General features: G+C 38.5%; 1 protein-coding gene across 2 annotated transcripts; it reads right to left on the reverse strand.

Moving 5' to 3' along the window:
• Positions 1 to 6,312: 6,312 nt before the first annotated feature.
• On the reverse strand, positions 6,313 to 21,873 carry UBXN2B (UBX domain protein 2B). 2 transcript variants are annotated; one of them, XM_032707443.1, is made up of 9 exons: positions 21,730 to 21,873; positions 19,154 to 19,254; positions 16,937 to 17,008; positions 15,251 to 15,410; positions 13,626 to 13,703; positions 12,192 to 12,301; positions 11,605 to 11,742; positions 10,247 to 10,408; positions 6,313 to 7,966 (listed from the first exon to the last, which is right to left on the reverse strand). In XM_032707443.1, the coding sequence occupies exons 1-9, from the start codon at positions 21,871 to 21,873 to the stop codon at positions 7,804 to 7,806; spliced, it is 1,128 nt and encodes a 375-aa protein (XP_032563334.1). In that variant the 3' UTR covers positions 6,313 to 7,803. The 2 variants fall into 2 exon arrangements, with proteins under 2 accessions (XP_032563334.1, XP_032563339.1); XM_032707448.1 differs by lacking the exon at positions 21,730 to 21,873 and adding an exon at positions 21,222 to 21,356.
• Between the last annotated feature and the right edge of the window lie 685 nt (positions 21,874 to 22,558).

Here is a 22,558-nt window from a genome sequence, read left to right on the forward strand (position 1 = left end):
CAAAAAAAAAAAAAAAGGAAAGAGAAGAAACAACAGAAAGGGGAAGTTCTCCCACAGCTAGGTTGCAATATCTGCAGTTTTTGGCATGTCATGGGTTGACAGATCAGCTGCAATGATGGCTAAAATCACATTACTGGGGTGAAACTGGGATGGCAATACTGCCAAAGTGTCCTAAACTTGGGCTAAAGGTGATGATTGTCCACTTAGTCAAAAAACAGATTCAAGGTCTTTGATATAAAAAATTTAGCTTAGCTATGGAAAAAATAAAAAAAAAGGAAGTGCAGGGCATAGAAAGCAAGAGTTGTTTTCCTTTCTTCTGCTTTAGTATATGTCTTCCAAATAATTTCTTAAATACAGACAAAAATCTGGCTCTCAGAAAGAAGGTGAATTCTTGAGATACAAACTATTGTGATCAACCCCCCAAGCAACTCATTACTCAAGCAGAAGCATTAGCTGCAGAAGACCAAATAAAATGGATGAGGTGAAACATAATAGATGAGACCCTGATAGTATAGAATGGAACTTTGCTGTCAGAAGACTCCCTCAGTTTCAGCAACAGATGTTTAAGGAGGCAAGAACAGAAAGAAATGAATGACAATTATCAAAGGAGAGTAGCCACCTGCATGAGAAGTGCAGACTACAAGCTCTGTGGTGCTATGATAGCTGGAGTAAGAAGGCAGTGTCTTTTATTGTCATATCTGTTGAAGCTTTTCTAGTAGAAATACCTGACATGAATTATAATCTATTCCTCCCTCAGAATGACAGGATAAAGACAGGAGAAAAAACCTCCCCCTAATCATTTGCTATGACCATGACTATGATAGTATAGTCACAGATTTTTTTTCAACCCTGTCTTGCAGGAATTAAATATCCTTATAACTGCAGACAAGCTTTCTATAATAATGCTACTGCTACTACACAAAATTTCAAGCTCTTCTGAATACATTACAGAAATCCCTATCACACTGTTACTCTATGGAAAGGAGACTAATTTGTTCATCTAGGAGTATCATGGAATCATAGAAATGCTTAGGTTGGAAGGTACCTTAAACATCATCTAGTTTCAACCCCCCTGCCACAGGCAGGAACACCTTCAACTAGACCAGTTTGCTCAGAGCCTCATCCAAACTGACCTTGAACACTTCTAGGGATGGGGCATCTACAGCTGCTCCAGGCAACCTGGCCCAGTGTCTCACCACCCTCACAGAACACAATTTTTTTCTAATATCCAATCTAAACCTCCTCTCTTTCAGTTTGAAGCGCCTCTTTTCCTATCACTACATGCTCTTGTAAATAGTCCCTCTCCACCTTTCTCGTTGGCTCCCTTCAGGTACTAGAAGGCTGCAAGGAGGTCACCCCAAAGCCTTCTCTTCTCCAGGCTGAGCAATTCACATTCTCTTAGCCTTTCTTCATAGGAGAGGTGCTCCATCACTCTAATCATCTTGGTGGCAAGTCTGTTAGCAAAATGTAACTTTCTTTGTAATAATGATATCTCACTATTGTAACAGCATTTAATAAATACTTACTTACTGTGCTTGTATGAAGACAGCAGCACTATCTGAGCTTGGATATGCTACTATTCTAAGAAAATTCATAAAACTAAATGCATGTTTGTTGCTGGCCTTGACTACGAGTAAAGGCCATTTGGAAATCGCTAACTCCAGGTCATCTCTACCTTCTCTGCTTGCGCAGTTGATTAGGTAATAATGCCCATACAGACAACTAAGGCAAACAGACCTTGCCAGGTTGACATGTTCTGATACTGCAATATCAGACCCAGCACTTGCCCAGGCACTGGGAGATGGAATTGAAGAAGCCAGTAACGCAGTCACGAACCTAATTTTTTATTGTTTCAAAGTTTTACTGCAGTAGGACCTAAAGATTGCAACTAGAACCAGGCAGCCACTATTTTTAGGAACTGCAGACACAATGAGAGACATGAAATCAGCCACAAAAAACCTTAAGATTTGAGCATCAAACCTACATTTAATTATTCTCATGTGTGCCTACAGGCAAGTACCTACAGAAGTCTCCAGGGAGTTGCTTAGGAAGACAGAACTTAAAGAGACTTTCTATACAAACATAAAATAATGTTTAGATGAGTAAATAAAAGGTGAAGGCCTCTGTGTGGAAGAGGTCAGTGCAGGTTAGAGAAGAAACGTGGAGAATCAAAGTTCTTCCAAAATCCTTCCAAGGTCCTAGTTTTCTCACATTTATTTATTTGCTGACACCATGACCGTATTCTCACCGTATGTGCAATCTAAGCTTGCTTTCTTAGTTCGAGTCATGACACATTACTATAAACGCAAAAAACCTAGAGACAACTGTATTCCAAAGGCTGGGCTCTGCAACAACAGGAATACAAAAAGTACTAGACAAGTAAACCTCATATATTATTGAGTTCTTTGGTGGAGGTGGGGGGATGTGTCAAAAATAAAACTGCAGTGGTTCATCCAAACTTTTCCAGTGTTGGGATTTAAGACAGAGGGGAAAAAATGAACTTGAATCCTAAGCAGATCCTTTTAAGGTCTAATTGTCTGATTTCTCCAGCTGAAACATTCACTCCTTTCACAGAGACCAAATCCTGGCTTACAATTTTTTGTGTGGTGACCGAGGTTACCATGGAGTTCCAACTGGGTCTAAGGTCTGTGTCTGTTTCCAGGAAACACAGTGTTCAGGAATAATCCTTAGAAAATGAAGCAAATTATTAGACTATAAGAGCAGGAGCAAATAATTCAGTGAAAAACATTTTAACATAACCACTTACATATATCCACTTATGCTCTGTCCTCTGCTTTCTGTGTTTCCTTCTAGACTACAAGATTTGGGGACTGCTATGGGAAGTAGCACTGCTTTGATAAAAATATGCAGGAATATAATTTTATAGGTAAAAGAGCTGAGAGCATACATGTGAAAACGCTATCAAAAACTAGAGAACCAACATTAAAAAAGTGATAAAAAGTGGAAACTAGTATTCACATGTATTGAGGTACTCATTTATGGACAAAAAGTAGTAGCACTATTTTGCATTTGGAGCCAAAGTCTTCTCTGTTGAAAATGTCTCAATTTTTTATAACAAGAATCAGCTTGCTAAGTGAAGAATTCAAATGGAAGTAGAAATAAATACCTTATCTATGTTTTTCTCTATTAATTGCAAGCTTTCAAAAAAACTAGCACTTACATTTTCACATTCAGGCTGAGTTTTTATTTGTGAAATCTAATTTAAAATGGATTAACTAAAGCATCACAGATGACTGTAGGGCCATTTACATTGTGAACATCTGATTAATGATGATTTAATATAACTTGATTAGGAACAGTTGCAAGATAAACAGAAATGAATTCTGTTCACTAGAATGGAACATCTGCCTGGGGTTTGCACAATGCAGGCACAAATTCTGAGGCTTCCAATGGTTCAAAACACAATAGACAGCTATTGCCATGAAAAAGTTAATTAAAATTTAATTTGGAATTCAGAAAATTTATTTTGTCCTCAAAGTGCAATTATTTGGTAATGTTAAGGTTAGAACTAATAAACACTATGAATTCTTGTTTGTTTTTTGCTAGAATAGGCAATCACAACTTTTATATCAGCACCCAGTAAGACACTAAGAATTCTACGAAATGAATACCAACTTCACAGCCCTGCATAAGTCATCCATTCTATTCAGACCAGCTAAAAATATCATATATGGAAAATGACTCGTGGTTATTGCCATTTGGGAGTTCTTGCTCATTAGTACTTAAATGGTCTAAGATCTCACCAAAGTAATTTGGACTGATGTAGATTTATAAATATAAAATAGTAGGTCTTCCAGAATGATTCCTTAAAGGATTTTTTTAATTCCACAGATAAGAATGTCTCTTCTGGTTTATCTTAATGCAATGTGGAATACCAACACATCTACCTTCTCATACCTCTGAAAGAGCTAAAACAGGCAGCCTATAGATCACATATTTAACTCGAGAGCAGACAGCTCCCAGCGAACAAAAAAGAACTAAGATACCCTCCTCATTTCTCAGTTTTAGATTAAAAACTATTTAAAAGTAGTTTCTTTCCTTTAACATTCAGATGTGCTGCCAGAGAGCTTTTCAGTTATGGGCAGAACAAGACCAGTTCTTAAGGAGAAGAGTTGCAAGTAAAAAGTGAAGAAGATGAATTCTGGTTTGCAATCTGAGTTCTTTGATGTTCAGTAGACTTTTTTTGGAATATCTGTAATGAAAATATTGAAGATGTGCAGTGATGTACGTAACATCTCCAGCCCTTTAAATATGAGACATACATTTATTTTAATTCTAAGTATGACTAGACAAAGGTAAACTGCTTTTCAAAAATTAGGACATCTTCTTTTACTTTGTCTTACTAGCAAACCCAAATAAATTTGGTTTAATTAAAACAAATCTTACAGAAAGCCAGCATAACAGTGAGAATTAAAAAAAAAAAAAAAGAACACAGAGAAGTTGATTTTCGAAGTTGGCTCATTCCAGTAGTTCAGCTACTGAAAAATGTGTTTGGATTTCACTTTAAAAATACTTGAGTTTGCAGCTGTGTTATGCAATTCATGTTATGCTTTTCTCTACCAAATAGTCTTCTAATGTGTTTTCCCCCTGTGAAGTAACTGCCCACTTTCAATCACCTCAATTCTCTGTTTTATTCCTGGCAAGTTACCTGTTTTGAGCTCTTTTAAGATAAGGCATTTATCATTCACATTACTTTTTTGGTCCTATGTCTAAAGCAGGACCAGCACCATAAACAGTATCAAACTCACCAATAACAAACACAGGGATTAAAATCATCTTCCAGTCACAAAACCAAACCTGTAAACCTCAAAAGGGGTGTAAACAGTTCTGCTGCACTGTTTTTCTGCTGTCATCCAACTCCATTCCAGGGCCAGTGCTTTCCAGGCTATTAGTGTCTTTCACAGTTGGTTTCAGATTCATAAATTGACGCTTGGTTGTATTAAGGATGCAAGTGATCTGATTGTTACAGTCTACTAAACATTCATATTTGCAGCCTACTGTTGTTTATCATTGCACTAATATTTGGGTTTCCAAAATTTATTTTTAAACAATTGTTAAGCAGCTAAGTAGTACCAGTCCTACTTTTAATCTCTTCAGGAACCCATTCCAACTATATCCATCCTATAGAAACACCACAAGCTTACTGCTTTTGGTGTGTCATTAATTCAGTATTTATCCCAGACTCTCTCTGCTCCCTGTCTCACCTGCACACAGAACAGCACGTGCCTCCACTGAGGTCTGTCAGGTTTAATCAGCACAAGCAAGGGGAAGGTGCATGTCTGTCTTTTCTCCCTGCACAGAATAACACAATTTAAAGACCAAGTGAGCACTAACTTAGTGCAAGCAACTAAGCAGGGAGCTGGCAAACAGCACCTTGGAGCACTTATGTGCTCTTCCTCGCTTCATTTAATATTGCACAGATTTTCACCAAAGAGCAAGAACAGCATGAGATAACTCTTAATAAATGCTAATTATACAAGTGTGCCCAGTAGTTTAATTAAAGCAGGACATTTACAAACTTCTCGATGTGCTGCTGAAAAAAAAGAAAAACAACAAAACTAACATTGCATTTATCCAGAATAAATGATTACTGAGATTTTTTAAAAAGAAAATATTCAGGTTTTGTTTGACTCTTGTGTGAGAAAGGATTTCTAGGGAAGACACGCAGAAGTGAAGCCTGAGCCTTTCATAAGCTGCCTACAAGAGCAAGCAATAGGATTATTACCTGTATTTCATGGAAGCTAAGAGAAACTCCCAAGCTCAGCAGCCTTACTGCGAGGGAAAGATCATCATCCTCTACTGAGTTCCTTCTCCCTTGTAGCCAGCCTTAACTGCGTATCCACACAAGTCTGTACTCAAAGAACAGTTTTGTGCCAAAAATGCCAAGATACTAGCTACATGAGCGAGAACTTATGATAATAAAAGGTATGACATAAAATTATGAGATGGAACATTCCATAGGTTTTAAAGTGCTGAGAAGCGCTGAAATATTTACAATTTAGTTAACCACTGTTCTTTGTACATCAGTGTTTAATTAGTAATGGTCTTCAGAAATAATAAGCAATGTAACTTTAAGTATATTCTGAATTGAAATATGCCTAAACCACAGATTGTCCAAGATCAATACCACAATACTGACTTTGGCCTTGCATTTATATAGAGAATTGTTACTTTATAAAATATATGTGTAGCACGTGTCCATTCCTTTCTGTCTAGGCTTAAATACTTGGCACAAAACACAATCACCACTTCATCACAACATAAATTTGAAATAAAACAAGAAGTCTTGCCTGTGGTCTTTAACATAAAACTTTATTTACTTAGCACATGAAATGAATTATGATTAAAATCATGCAGATATTCAGACTGCAAAACAAAATACTTCAAATACAATTGCATGTTTAAAATTTACTCAGTCAAATATCTACTTTGAGGTAAAAATGTAAGAATATACTGAGAAATTATAACCTTAGCATAAATAAACAAATATTGATATTTTCAGAACAAAGTAATCAGTGAAAACAGCAAGTTTTAAAACATATATCAGTACAAGAGAAACAGCCCATTTATCTTTCATTTGAGTGTGATCCACTTGTCTGATACAAATCTCCAAATACTATAAAACTGCATACTACTAAATCACAGCAGACAGTTGTCCCCCAACACAAAACTCCTACCTGTTTACTGCAGTATTGAGGCAAGTTATTTGAAAAAATATATAATTTCAAAGATTAAGGGCTTTAATTATACAGCTTCCAAACAAGAATACTGAAAGCTGTACAACCAAATCCTCATTGAATAATACAAAATGCCTTTGGCCAAAATTCCCAATATTAAGACCTGAAATTCAGGTCAAAAATACATGACCAATTAACATGTTTATGCTGTCACTGGCACGCACAAAAGCAGATAAGTTCTGTGTTTGTGCACCTTGGTGTATTTTTGTTTGGGGTTATTTAAGTAACTGTGCAAAGAATCACGTAGCTGCACAGGTTTCAACCGCATACACAGATTCAAAGTGACCACAAGCCTTCTCCAAGTCACATAATTTCCCCAGATCACAGTGGTCTCTCACATTTCTCTACCTTCAAGAAGAAAGAAATTCTTATTTGTTTTCATCACATGTAGAACAATGAGAATACCAGTAAGAACAACCTACTATAGTCTGCAATAGTTGAGGTTTGCATCTCCTGGACTGATTCACTCATACAAGTAACGATGCAAGGAAAATGACAGAAAAACTAGAATATAAATATTATACTGCACCATGAAACACTACAAATAGAATATACAAAAATTACATTAGGGCATTAATTATCTGTAAACCTATTAAAAAGAACACCTTAATACAATTTGGAAGGTAAACATAACCTACAGTCTAAGTTTTCAAATGGCTGTTTGTCAATGCAGCATAGAACATTTCCATAGTGCAAATCTTACCAACTCTATGAAAGATACTGTCCCCTTCAGCAAAATGCTCCTTTCCCCACCCCTCTCACAATAATGATTCAAAGTCCTATCTCATTTCACATTTAGTACAAGATGTGGTTTGAAACATACTAACATATGAAAGTTTAATTTTAACACTGAAAAAAGGTTGAATAATGTTGAGAATTAAAATAAAAAAGGTAGATATGTTACAGCTGGAAGACATGAAATCCAAAAATCTGATCCCTGGAAATGAGGAAATAAAAAGACACTGATATTTCCTTTCTTTCATCTGTTGGAAACATATTGTATGACAATACAGCAGGCTCCCTATATTGTACAACAACCATAAGATTACTTTAATTGCTGAAGAATCACAGTGTTAAGTATATCTGCTTCTTGTAGTGTCAGGCTTTCATCTGTTAGCTCTTTATTTGGAAAGGTAGTCACAAGAACAAAATCAGTTGTTGCAAAGGCTGGACGGGACTGGATAATGAAATCTCGAATGTGCTTAATCCTGTGAAAAGGATATGGACATGAAAACTGTGTATGATTCCATTTTGATATATATCTGTACATTAAGATGATCAGACAAAACCATCAAACAGACTAAACCATTAAGTAAGTCCTAGATTTCACATTTCAATTTGATCCAGATGACTAATGATTGTAGCCTACAAAAATTTTCTGATTCTTGTAAAAAACATCCTGAAAAATTAAAATGAATGTTGCTTGTTTTCTCATATAACAGAAACAAAATTTGCAACATGGAATATATTACAAACTCATACCTAACACAGAAAGTCAAGTAATTTCACCATCACTATCAAAAATTTCATTATTAATTCACAGAATCACATAATATGCTGAGTTGGAAAGGACCCATAAGGATCATTAAGTCCAACCCTCAGCCCTGCACAAGACCATACCCAAGAGTCAGATCATGTTACTGTATTCCAAAAAGATGAAATTATTAATGGAAGGAGGAATCTTAAAACATATGGTCACACTGAAGAGAAAGCAGGGGGGAATTATTAATGCACTTCAATAGCAAGAGGTTTCCCCTACTTTCACTTGGCTCTTCTGAACAATAGTTAACAAAACCATCGCATGAACAGTATAATAGTAATAATTTAATTTTATAAGACATGGATGAAGAAAATAGTATTTTGGAGATAAAAATCTGAAATTTGAGGTTTCTCCCCTAAGACATGAAGTTGAGAATAAATCTTTGAACATCTTTTGTAACTACTAAGTTGGCAGACTTGTTGTAGCCAATAAGCAGGGACTTCAGCTTTCTATCAGTCTTCAAGGCCTTTGAGATAAGCAATGCACTTTAGTAGCTGGTTTTGATCATGCGTAAGCCAAGGATAACTAAAAAGATCTGCAGCTAAAAGAAAGTTAATAATGATTACAATAAGCTCCTCTCAGCACACCCTTGGTTACAGATGTTACTGGCAAGTTTACCACTTTGACCCCTTCATGCAGACAGAAGAACACACAGCACGGCTACAGAGGCTCCCAACGAGCCCTAAGGTTTCTCTGAGTCACTTCTGCAGAGGGGCTGTGAGGAAAGGATCCGGGCCTGTACTATCAGCTTACGTTATCAGGTTTGCTAAAGTATCAAAAATTATTGCTGTATCTTCCTCCCTATTGGCATCTCAGCTAAAATTGCCTCATTGTTGTCTGCGTATATTGTCAGGTGAACGAAGCCACACATTGTCCTTATTCTAAGCAAGAAGGAAAAGGAGGAAACAGGTGAACTGCCCATGTAAAAATATTAACATGGAACTGCTAAGACCACCTCCAAGTCAGGATTGTGTTTCACCTGTGCTCTAACACAATGGTGCAGATTTCAAATCAAGGTTGGCTTGAATTCTGTTTAAGCATTGGTGGACTACTGCCCAAATCTCTGCCCTCTGCCCACAGTTCTCTCAGCCACGTAGTAGAAAGCAGAGCTTTGCAGAACCTTGTACTAAATCAACCTCTCAGGTAAATAAATGGGGTTGGCCAACACCATTTGTGGCACTGCCCCAACAATGTCAATAAAATTGGTGGCAAGCTCTAATCAGAGCAAGCAAGCTACTAACAGATCTAAAAATCCCACCAAATTCCCACATTGCCACATTAGGAGTCGACCATCCAAAACAAAACAAAAGTTAGTTCTCAGTATTATGTCCAGTCCACTGCTGGAATTGCAAATAAACATGTTGTGTCTATACACCCTTCTGCAAATGGGCTGCAGTCCACATTTAGAACCCATGTCATGTTTAGCCACGCTCTTAACAAGGTAGAAAGCTGGAGCTCTTGATTATGGGTCACAGGATTTCTCTGCCCAAAGTGTGGACTATATTCCACATTTTGGAATGTATATTTCCACCATATTTTATTGCAAAAACACTTTGCAATAAAGTGTTTTCACAGTGTTTTCTGAGTCATGCACCTGCTCCTCCTAAGAAAGGCCCAGGGTTGGGATGACTACATAGTAGGGCTGTCCAGATTTCAGTCATCCTGAGAACAGTTATGGCTTGTGCTGTGTCCTTAAAAAAATCACTGGACATAATTGGTTATAGAAGGTTCTGACTTTGCAGTTATCAAATATCTTGTGTTTTCAAATACAGAATTTTGCTTTGACAGTCAATTTATCAGTATATCCATGTAATGAAATGACAGAGCTATACATTTCAGTGAAGCTCTACTTCCCCCTTTTTGATGTCTTGCTGATACTCATTTAATGACATAACACAAACTTATCAAAACAGTTACTGTTACCTGCATTGATGCAGAATCAATTTACCTGTGTGTTTGATTAAATCTTTGTATTAATCGGCTTCCATCTGCTAATCTAATTTGAATTTTAGTTGCTGGCATGGAATCATCAATCAGAACAGGCGCATTAAGAATGGATTTCTCCTCCTCCTCTGGGGAAGAAGGCGTGCTGACTATTTCAGGTGTAAGGCTAAAAAATTGGAAAAAAAAACCCAAACAAACCAGTTGTTACTAATTGAGTCAAACCAGAACTGAATTTTTCAGTTGTGTTTTTCATTGAATAACTACCGTGTACAGCTAGTACAAATGAGCAATGAAAATCCTCTCAGAGCTATCTGAACCAAGCATAAATATGGCTTTTCTAATAGACAGAAATAATGCTTTTGTAGTTTCTTGTCAATGATTGCAATATTTCATATTTATTTGCCTTATAATTCTGATATCATTACATTTGCATGATTTTAAATAGGTAACCAAGTACAAATAGAACTATATTTGTTTATGCTTATGGAGCATGAAATGACAAATGCCTCTGATACTAAGATTCATATATCATACATATCTCCTGGACTATATTCAAAACTAATCATACACCATTATAGTGCACTAAACTGACACAAACTGCTTTAGGAATTGCTTTCAGATTCTGAGCATCCCTCACCCTTTTGGAGTACAAATGATATTAACAAGACATTGATCACCACCACAGAGCATGTGGACTTTTTTACAGTTAGTATAGATAAATATAGCTCTGATTGGAGATAACCATTTGGTTCCTCCTTTTATTGCTTACATACCTGAGACTTCATCAGCTACCCAAACAAACAAAAATGCCACACAATTGGGTGCACATTGTCTTATATGTGAAACCTCCCCTCTTGCCCAGCTATTTTCTTCAACAATATGGGCAAGTGCTCAGGCAAAGAAGTTATCATATACAATTGTTCCCCATTTCACCTCTACAAGAGCTTACCCTCTTCTCAGTTTTACTGAGCATACTTCCTCCTTTTTAAAAAGATGGAAATAGATTAGAAACAGTAAAGAATCATCTATTGAATTAAATTACTTGAAGAAGCACATCAGTAATACCTTTTTTGGGCAATCAAATATATTATATGAATAAATGCAATGATGACCAGAAACCTAGAATTATGTACAGTTCAACAGTTAATATCAAGTCAGCTGGATAAGATGCTTCAAAGGCTATAATTGTTAAGTGAAAAAGCTCACAATTGGCAGAGCTGAGGTCACATTACTGTTTACTCTGACCAACCTGGGTGAATAGAAATTATGCACTTTTGGACAAAGTAGTCTGAAATTTTCAGTCACAGGAATGAAACAGGATATGAATACAGAGCACAGAATAGAAAATCTAGCTTTTTTCACCTTCCAAGTTTTTGTCCTTCACCACTGAAAGCTTTGAAGCGCAGTCTGGGCTTCACATATTCTTGCTCTTGGTGATCTTCCATATCCAAATTAACCTGGCCACCATGAACAAGTCGCTGCAGTTCCATAGGAATTTCCCTTAATTAAAAAGATAAAAGATTTCCCAATTACATTCTGAACTGCAAAATGAAATTATACAAAATGTACACACACAGTATGAGTCAATATTAATAGTATGTTTAGTTTGAAAGTTACACTCAATTGTTTTATGAATCAATTTCATTGTAAAGGAAGGAAAAAAAAAATCAGTGAGCTGACAGTCAAAACCTAAAATACAATGACAGTCGAAACACAGAATGAGCAAACAAAATATGTGAAACTAAAAGCTGCAGTAACAAGTACTATTCAGACTTAAACCACCAGAGGAAGCAAAGTATTCCAAATTTTTAAATACCCCATGCATACATTTTATGGGTGCAGGCAGAGAAGAAGCCTGGAGCTTTTAATAATTATAAACGTGTGGAGAAAGCATTTTTCTTCACCTCACTTGAAAGTCATACATCAAACAAGTTGCCATTTTAACTTACCCTCTTTTAACAGACTCAAGAAACTGAGCATTTATTGGGTCTGAATAGGATCTCAACTCGCCATCATCTAAACTGAAGCCATTCCTCCATAGTTTCAGCAAAATTTGAACCTATGAAATTTAAACAGCGAAATAAAAAAAGAAGTGAAGACAGACAAACAAAGCAGTACAATTTCATACAGATTAGTTATACAAGCCTTGATCTACACTTAACACATTTTGTACCAGATCACAAACAAGAATGAAAATGACAAAATAAGAACAGAGCACTGGACTGTAACTTTCATTGTTAGATTTTTTTTTAAAAAAGCAAATAACTACTATCTACTTCGAGACCACTTTTACACATGAGGAAAAAAATCTCTTAATGTCCTATCCATGACATAAAGTATGATACAGTGACTGCATCTTCACAGCGTTCCAATTACTTTTAAAAGCAGTACACATTTTTGTTGATAATTAAGAAATAAACCCATAAAATTACAAATTACTGCTGATACTGCCAAAACTACTCTTTCCTCAAATTATAACATGCTGACCTCCAATTAATTTGATACTAGCTCCCTTCAGTTCAAATGCTGGGAATCCAGGAAATCAGCCTCCTTCCCTCCCTACTTATTTTGCTACATATAAGGTCCAGCCAGAGCCTTTCAGCTTCAGAGCCTGTACCTCTTCCTTGCAACTGCCTGGAAGTCCAGCATAACTACCCTTCCCTAGCCAGTAAAACTGGCCTTCCTTCAGAAAACTACCCCTGCTCCCAGTTACAGTAAGCCCACCGCAACAGGTTTCTGGCTGAGTACAGATGGCTATTACTTGGAGAGCAGAAGGATTACTTAGGCACCACCCAGCCAGAACCACATCCTCACTCAACTCTTGGCCTTATTTCTTGGGTTTGTTTCTAAATGAGCTTAACACTTTCTCCAGCCATTCACAAAAATGTCAAAGTGCAGAGAACTTTGTTTCTTCTCACCCTCTTCCTCACATTCTGCTTTTTAACTGATAGGAAAGAAAGGCCAGACAATGACAAAAGGCCTCTAACATGCTGCTTCACCTTTCCTAGAATACAACAATGTCCTCCAGTTTGAGATTGGCTACTATGTGAGCCACAAGAACAATCATTTCCCAGGAGGATTAAAATGTCAGCATAGCAAAGAGAATGCAGAACAACACCTGGTGGAAAGTAACCGAAAGGAAGGTGCTAAGAATTTCAAAGTAATTTACATCTGACAATCCCTTAATGGAGGCCTTAGGGATATCCAATGAACATCTGTTCTCTTTGGACACTTTAACAATTTCTACTTAACACACCTAATATTTAGGTATTATTTTTTACTCATAGACATAGTTACAGTAATACTGACATTTAAAGTTGTAAACGTGATTAAACAGGCATCTGTTGGAGGTTCTGTTTTCTGCTATTCAGAATTTTACTTACATCTTGATTTTCTCCATATATGTATTCAGAGTGCTTTTGTGATGAGTCACCCAATCTATATCCACCACCAGAAAATGACTGAAAAAAATACATAGAAAAGCTTAACTGAAATAATTATCGGAAACAGTTTATTAAAATTCTTATCTAGGTGCAAAAAAAAAAAGCATCCACAAACTTGCTCCTGTGATAAAAACCAAATACTCTGTTATAACATGTATTTTCTAAGTGGAAAATTATACCTAGTAAGCATAATCAGGCTACGCAAGCTTTGTGTGATGCATTTCAGTTTCTATTCTGTACACCTTTTCAAACATAAGAATCAAAGAACAGTTTTGGGTTGGAAAAGACCTTTAAAGGTCACCTAGACCAACTGCTCCCCTGCAACAAGCAGGAACATCTTCAACTAGAACACACTGCTCAGAGCCTCATCCAACCTGATTTTGAATGTTTCCAGGGATGGGGCATCCATGACCACCCTGGGCAACTTGATCCAGTGTTTTACTACACTTGTAAAAAATTTTTCTTATATCTAGACTGAATCTATGCTCTGAGTTTAAAACCATTACCCTTTGTCCTATCAACACAGGCTCTACTAAAAAGTCTGTCCCCATCTTTCTTATAGGCCCCCTTTAAGTACTGGAAGGCTGCAATAACGTCTTCCTAGAGCCTTCTCTTCTCCAGGCTGAACAATCAGCCTGTCCTCATAGGAGAGATGCTCTATGTTTCTGATTATTTTTGTGGTCTTCCTCAGGAGTCACTCTAACAGGTCCATGTTCTTCTTGTGCTGAGGACACCAGAGCTGGATGCAGTACTCCAGGTGATGTCTCACACCTGGAGTGAAGTACAGCAGCAGAATCACCTCCCTCACCCTGCTGGCCACGCTTCTTGTGATGCAGCCCAGGATATGTTTGGCTTTCTAGGCTGTGAGTCCACATTGCTGGGTTCTGTCTAACTTTTCATCCACCAGTACCCCAGGTCCACCTCCACAGAGCTGCTCTCAATCTGTTCATGTCTCAACCTGTATTGATACTGGGGGTTGCCCTGATACAGGTGCAGCTCTTTGCACCTGGTCTTGTTGACCTCATGAGGTTCCCATGGGTCCACTTCTCCAGCTTGTCCAGGTTCCCCTGGATGGCATCCCAGCCCTCAGGCATGTCAGCCACAACACTCAGTCTGGTGTCATCTGCAGACTTGCTGAGGGTGCACTTGATCCCACTGTCTGTGCTACTGATGAAGGCATTGAGCAGCACCAATCCCAGCATGGATACCATCTCCATCTGGACACTGAACTGTTGACCACTACCCTCTAGAGCAATTCTACAGGTAAGAGATTTTTATTTGGGATCCAAATTTAGTCTGATTTCTTTTGTAATCAATTATAATTAAAAACAAAGCAAATAATTCCAGTTCATGATGATGTCTAATGATTTCCTCTGAAATTGTTTGGTTCTTGCCCTGTTTATTTTCTAGATCAAGCTACTGGAGCACAGACAATAACACACAATTGTGCTGAGCACACCCTCTGCTATTTGAAAACAACAAAAAGGCGGACTTGCTCTGATGTGGTTTGATGAGTTTCAGAGACACTAATGTAAAGAGAGATCAAAGCAGCTTTTAACTTTTACCTTAGCTTTACCAAGATCACCAGATGCTCTTGAGGCTTCATCTAACGGGACAGCCCCATGTTCTTTTGCTTCCTTGAAGAGTTCAGCCACAATTTTACTCGGATTACTGGAAGCCCCAGAAATCTGTAATCCTCTATATTCTGAATCACCTGAATAAAATCTTTAGAGCAGTAATGTACATAAGCAACAATGCTTTAAATGACAAACATAATTTTTATCTTTCCATCAAAAGAAAAAAAAATTAACAAAGAGACAAATTTGGCACAAAACCCTTTCATTCTGATCACAGAAATTTTCCATTTGGTTCTGACCTTCCCAGTAATCCAAGCACATTACTGCAAAGACATTTCACTAATAACCAACCAGATCTCAGAGGTCAGAGAGCAGGGCCATATGTTATAAGAGAACACAGTCCTGATGCAGCCGTGCATCTTATGTGGATGTCACCTGCTCACAGAAAGGCACATCTCCTCAGGGAAACTCCTGTGCATGGGACTGTGCCTGGGCTGGATAGAATATAGTCACAACTAATCTCACCTTGGCAGAACAAACGTGAAACTTTTTCTGGAAAACCGGACCAGTGCCACAATTTGATTTTTTAATTCACAGATCTAGCATATTTCCATTCCTGCCAACACCAGCAATGGAAATTTTTAAATAACTTTAATTAACCTTTCAAGGCATTTTAAAACCTGCAGAAACTGCTGTGAAAGCTAATTTGTGGGTTCTTTTCCTCACCACAGTCCCATTACTAGCTCTTGAAGATGAAATGTTAAACTACAAATAATTCAAAATAGTTTGATAGTTCAAAACTGTATCTGTTTGATTAAGAAGATCAAGATATTCCTTGAGAAGGGCATTATAATCTCTAAATACCAACAGAACAGATGCTGTAAAAAAATCTGTATATAAATACATAATCTGGCAAACCTGAGTGTTTTGTCTTTGATTACAGGAAACATTAATAACTAATAAGTGCTTCCTGTTTTTCTCAACATTTACATTTAACCACTTGGGGCAAGGTAAATCAATTAATCCATGTGAAACTGTCTCTCAGGCTAAAGACTTCAAAATGTGTTGACTCCACCATATTTTACAGTTACCAAAAAACCAGTATTCGGTTTGAAGGTACTCTACAACCATAATGCTTTTATGATGTCACATAACTGTCAATCCCTTAGTAACATCTCCCTTTGTACATAAATCCATATTTATTATCTCAACTGCCATTTATATGGAAAATCTTTAATTATTAGATTTAAAAGAATGATAGTGGTAAGGAGATGAAACAAGAATCCTCATAACTGTCATTCATTCAAGAAAGGAAGTACTCAAATATTTGAACAAGGGATACAAAGAACAACTCAGGATTTTTGAGAAAAGGCAAAAAATTTTTTGAGTGCAAGTGTAAGTTACAATTTTTACAACCACACAGTCACATGTTAAGGCATCTACAGGTCCTACATCACTACAGTCAGATTCTGCTAATGGTTTTACCACGGCTGTGCGCTGCTAACACTTACTCTAACAAGTCACATGGCATCCCTGCAGTTACTAGCCCTTTGCAGGACAGACCTAGCTCACATGCATTTTGAAAACACAGGACGGACCAAAGTGTGAATGTGACAAAAACCCCAATCACTTTCACGATTGTTAATTTTTTTTTTTTTTTTGGTTTAAAAATACCTTTGGTTTTCTTTGTCATCACTCATGCTTCTCTCTGGTTTTCTCAGCCTTCTAAGAGAATCCAATTTAAGACTGCCAAGAGAATAAAAGAAACGCTTGAAGATGACTGGTACATACACTTTACTAAGTAATTTACACCTAACTTCTGAAACTAATTCCTTTTCAAAAACGAAGGATATCAAGTTGTTGTAGTTTTTCTGAACTTTTTTTTTTTTTTTTTTTTTTTGCCAAGGTACATAGCCATGAATGCTTCTCAATGAATAAGCAGGAAAGGGCACATGTATGGCAGAGTCATCCTGCAGTAACAGTTGGACTGGGTGGTCATTGCAGGTCTATTCCAACTGAACTATTCTATTCTAGCATAGGTTATGCAGAATTCTGCTTTATGCCACTGGTGGTCCCACAGATAACACACGATATGTGCAAGCTCAACAGCTGTTTCAGAATCCAGGGTTGTTAGCTTGCACAATGCCAGGAAAGCTGCGCAGATATATGCTCTTTTCCTGCAGGACTTGATAAAAATCATTAATATAAGATGTATATGAGGCAGCTAACTACCATGGGATAACGTACCTACAGCCTGCTATATGAGTAATGGCAGATCACTAGTTTAGATTTATGCAATTTTTCTGCTTACTATACCTTTGAAACCAAAGTGTAGCAGAGCTAGCCATTTCTTTTTAAAGTATCAGTCTTGATGAAACAATGTAATTCTGCATCTCAGTGAAGAATCTGCTTCTCATTATTTTCTCAGAAAAAAAATGTATTATTATGGACTTAGATCATGTGCAGTAGAAATACTTTTAACCTTAGTTTCAATGATTTATTTTCTTCCTGTGTTGCACTGTAGGTTTTATGGGGTTTGTGTTTCTGTGCCCACAGTTGTAAGTTTCTCTAAGGAGCTCACACAACATGACAGTAGGGCTCAGAGGCATCTTCTATACCTGTAATTGTGGAAGGCAAGCTGAGGAGGTTACTTCAAGAGCAGCACTATGTTTCCTTACAATTAATACACTGCTCATCTGAGAGCAAACTGAAGTCTACTACAATAAACATCTCGTTTTGGACACCAGGCATAGCTGCCATCTCTTCTTCTCAGACAGATTCCAGTGTGATTGCCAACAAAGATCACATGTGTGCCAACTATCACACTGAAGTATTTGAGAAATGGTACCTCCTTTGGTTGGGAGTAGGAAATTTAAACTTCACGATATGTATCTGCAAATGAAGCTGTTTGCTTACTTGTTTGTAAACTTTGTTCTATGTAGTTGATTAGTCAACTGAAGTGGTTTCACCAAAACAAAAAAAAAAGTCACCAAAACAGGTATTATTTTCCAAGTGTCACACACTTTGCTAAAATTTCTCTTCCTGAAGAGATCTGAATTTATAGATGTACTTGAAGCATGATTCTGGTGACTATGATCTTTTCTTTTACTCCTTTAAAACAGAGATCCATACTGGCAGCAGCAATTAAAAGACAAGCCAAATACAAGACTTGTTAAGGCATCACTGACAGTAATGATGTAAAAACTTCTTCACATGACTTAAAATTAATTAAAAACTGGCAAAATTTCTTTATAAAAAATTCAAGACTACACAGAATCTTCAAATGCTATGTGAACTGCAAACACTGTAGGCTAGCAAAACCTGGATTTGTATATAGATATGTGTTTTTCCTTCCACCTGCCCAACCCAGACAAATTAATTAAGAAGTCTTTCTTATTTCTGTCACCCCATAGCTGCCTACTAATGCACCTACTAATAATTTTCCAAATTACTATTTGTCTCATCAGGTACTGACAAAAATACAACACTGAAAGCAGCTCACTTGCAAGTTTCACACAAACAACTGATCTGCTGAATTCTGAAGAAGCCAGTAACTGCAGTATTTTTCCGACAGCAAATTTCCAAATTCTGTCTGTGTAAACAAAGCGTAACACTGCATTTCACTTACAGCATCTTAGTCTTATCTGAAGTGGGTTTAAAGTGTTTTGGAATTCCTGGAATACCACATAGCACAAATGCTCTTAAATAAATACAATTTAGAAAGCATTCTGAGAAGACAGACAATGCATTATTGCAGGAATTCAAAATTCTGGATTATGAACTGCTTTAGATTGTTTTTTATACAAGGAGGGGAACAAGTAAGCATGATGAAGTTTTGTGAGCTAATATAGCACCTATCCCCACTTTTCTGAAGCACAAAGTATGTCTTACCTCTGTGACACTTTTGTGTTACTGATCTTTGTAGCTGTTGGTTTGTCAGAACACAATGACTGCCTTTTAGCTTCATCTTCGTATAGCTCTGCCAAGGCCAGCTGTAGAAAACAGAACTCTTTAGAAGTCTGCAACTCTAGAACTATATGTTGAACAGAAATAAGACAAAAATTAATGTGAAATGTGCATCTCTCCAGAAGATTAGAAACATCAACGTGAGAAACCTCAACTAAAATTCGGTTTCCTTTCTGCTTTATGAAAAAAACCCCACACAATGCTTAAATGCCATTCTGACTTGCAACTTGTACTCTGCTGTCATCTTGTTCACACTGCTTCACTAGCTACATTAAGCCTGTATTAGATTCAGAATCACAGAGTATATACACAGGTAGATATTAAGCATCAGCTCATTAATGTTAACAAACTAAAATAGCTACGTAATCCTCTGATAAGACTGGGCAGCAAATAATAAATGTTACAAACATTTTACATAGAAATTGAAAAAATGTAACTCAAATAAGCTTGTACTGGAATGAAGAATGAATTCAGCCTTGCTGGCTTGAATTCAAGACATCACTGCAAATACCCCAACAGCTTTTCCATAAAGATTCATTAAAAGCTGCCATATCACTGGCAAGTTCATTTTTAGGAACTTGTGCAAGGGACATCTAACATGCCATTTTTTTAGCAATCTTACTTTTGTCCTGAATACTTTGTTTGTTGAATCATCTTCAGTTTTGCACCCACACCATTTTGTTCACATTATGCAACTGATATCATACACATCAGAAAAGGTACTAGGCTACAATTTCATTGCAGTTTTATGTTGAAGGAATACACATTAAATTAAAATTGAACATCATCTGCCCTTCAAAACACACTGCTACAAACACATATTAACCCCATATTATTGTGAGGCATTTTCTGCAGGGAAAAATATGAGCTGAGGAATTATACCCATTAAGAAAATTAAACTGAGTAAAAAGACAACTCAAGAAAACCACTAAAACCCCCCATTCTATCTGAGAAAACAAGCAAACACCTTTTAGATATGTAAAGCTGATGGAGTAAGTCACAGACAACATGTCCAAGAGCAGACACTAAACAGAATAGGCAAAGATGTACCCTGTACCATCCCTAATCCAAAAACTCAGGGATGCTGAGGGAGCATAAAAAGGCTTCTGTGCATTCCTCACATTGCATCTTTTACAGTGCCACAACATATCAAGTACAGGGATGGATGGATGGATGGTCAGCTACTCTGATCCAGGAGGGTACTTTCCTTGGGCTTTAGCACTTTATCCATAAGAATCAACCCAAAATGCTGGTCTGCTGCAGTTGACTAACACCTTATGAACCAAAAGTATCAACACAGACTTTATTACTGTTATATACTGTAACAGTAATAAGGCAATACTGGAGATTAATGCAACAATAATACTGAAGAAGAGAAGGCTCCAGTAAGACCTCAGCGTGCCCCTTCAGCACTTAAAGGGGGCTTATAAAAAAGACAGAGAGTGACTTTTTACACAGGTAGATAGTGCTAGGACAAGGCAGAATGGTTTTAAACTAAAAGAGCAGAAATTTAAATTAGATGTTAGGAACAGATTCTTTACTCAGAGGGAAGTGAGGCACCAGAATGGGTTTCTCAGAGAATTTGTGGGTTTCCCAGAGAATTTGTGGATGCCCCATCCCTGGCAGTGTTCAAGGCCACGTTGGATGGGGCTCTGAGCAGACTGGTCTAGTGGAAGGTTCTCTACACATGGTAGAGGGGTTGGAAGCAGATCTTTAGGCTCCTTCCAACCCAAATCATTCTATGATTGTAGCAAAATTAATCTCAGCAAGATGAAGATTACAAATAGCAACCAAGGTAAAAAAGAAAAACCTATATCCATTTTTCTCTGTTAATTATGTACAATTAAATGAAACGGGCACTTTCAGTTACTAAACATTTCACCTGTTTTCCAATCGATTTGTTGCTCAAATATTTTGACCCTTCATGCAGTGTCAAAGTCACACACAAAAACTGAATACTGCTAAAAGGGTTTGTAATCAAGCCTTTAAATACCAGTGCTGAGTTACATTTGTGATCACACTCCACTCTTCCCATGTACGCCTGGGAAAAGGTCTTGTCGTTAGTCTTACACCACATCTGCGGAGACTGACATTGTCGTGCGGGAGAAGACATTCCTACCAAATAATTAGGAAATACAATGGCGCCAAAATAACTTCAAGCACAGTTAGAACCCAGGTACTGAAGTGTCGAGAGAGTCCCTCCAGTTCCCTGAAGAGTTCCCGCCCAGTTCCACCCACCGTTTCCCAAGGGGCCTAGTGCTCTTCCAGGGGCATCCTTCCCATCCCAGCCTCAGAAGGGGCGTGGGCGTCGGAAGGATGGAAAGAGCCCACGGCGAGGCGGCCCCGGCTGGGAACCCACGCACCGACCACTCCCCTCAGGGCGGCCCGACGGAAGGCCTGAAGCACCCCCAGGGAAGGCCTAGGGCGCCCCCGAGGGGACGCGGCGCTCCGCCCCGCCCGGCCCCGCCCCGGCAGCGCGACGCCCACCGCCGCCCTCTCACCTGCAAATCCCGGGCGCTAGGCGGGCGGCCGCTGCTCCGGGGCTGCCGATCCCTGCGGCCGCCGGCGGCCCCGACCATGGCCCCGGCGCCGGCCGCGGGCACGTCCCCGTCCCGCTGCGCGGGCGCTGCCCCGCCGTCCGCCATCTTCGGGAGGCGGTGGCGAGCGGCGGGCGGGGCGGGGCCAGCGCTCGGCGCGGCCGCCATGGCAACGGGAGGGGCAGCGCGGCGGGCACGGCGCTGCCCCGAGCCCCCTCAGGGCCGGCTCCACCGGCAGCAAAGCTTCGCGCTGTTCGTGCGTTTCAGCAAACAAACATCAGCGTTTGTTGTTTGCGAATTGCATGGCTTTTCTGTCAGTTAGTACTCGCACCCCTCCTTGCTAGTTATATCTCTGGCTTCTCGTGCCAATTAGCCCGCAGGCGCAGTTCTTCCCTCTACTTAAATGTGGGATCTGTTTCGAGTAGGTGGTCTGTGAGTCGGTGGTCGCGGCGTCTCACTGCTGGAATTACCTTTCCCAGAATCACAGAATCCATGGTTGGAAAAGACTTCTGACATCATCGAGTTCAACCCATGACCGGACACCACTACGTCAACTAGACCATGACACTTAAGTGCCACGTCCAGTCTTTCCTCGAGCAGCTTCAGGGATGGTGACTCCACCACCTCCCTGGGCAGCCGATTCCAATGTCTAATTACCCTTTATGTGAAGGAATTCTTCCTAATGTCCAAGCTAAACGTCCCCTGGTGACAGCTTAAGACTATATGTCCTCTTGTCCTATGGCTAATTCCTGGGAGAAGAGGCCTGACCCCCAGCTGGATACAACCTCCTCTC

The sequence above is a fragment of the Chiroxiphia lanceolata genome, chromosome 1 (assembly GCF_009829145.1).
Source record: "Chiroxiphia lanceolata isolate bChiLan1 chromosome 1, bChiLan1.pri, whole genome shotgun sequence".
NCBI classification, from domain to species: domain Eukaryota; kingdom Metazoa; phylum Chordata; class Aves; order Passeriformes; family Pipridae; genus Chiroxiphia; species Chiroxiphia lanceolata.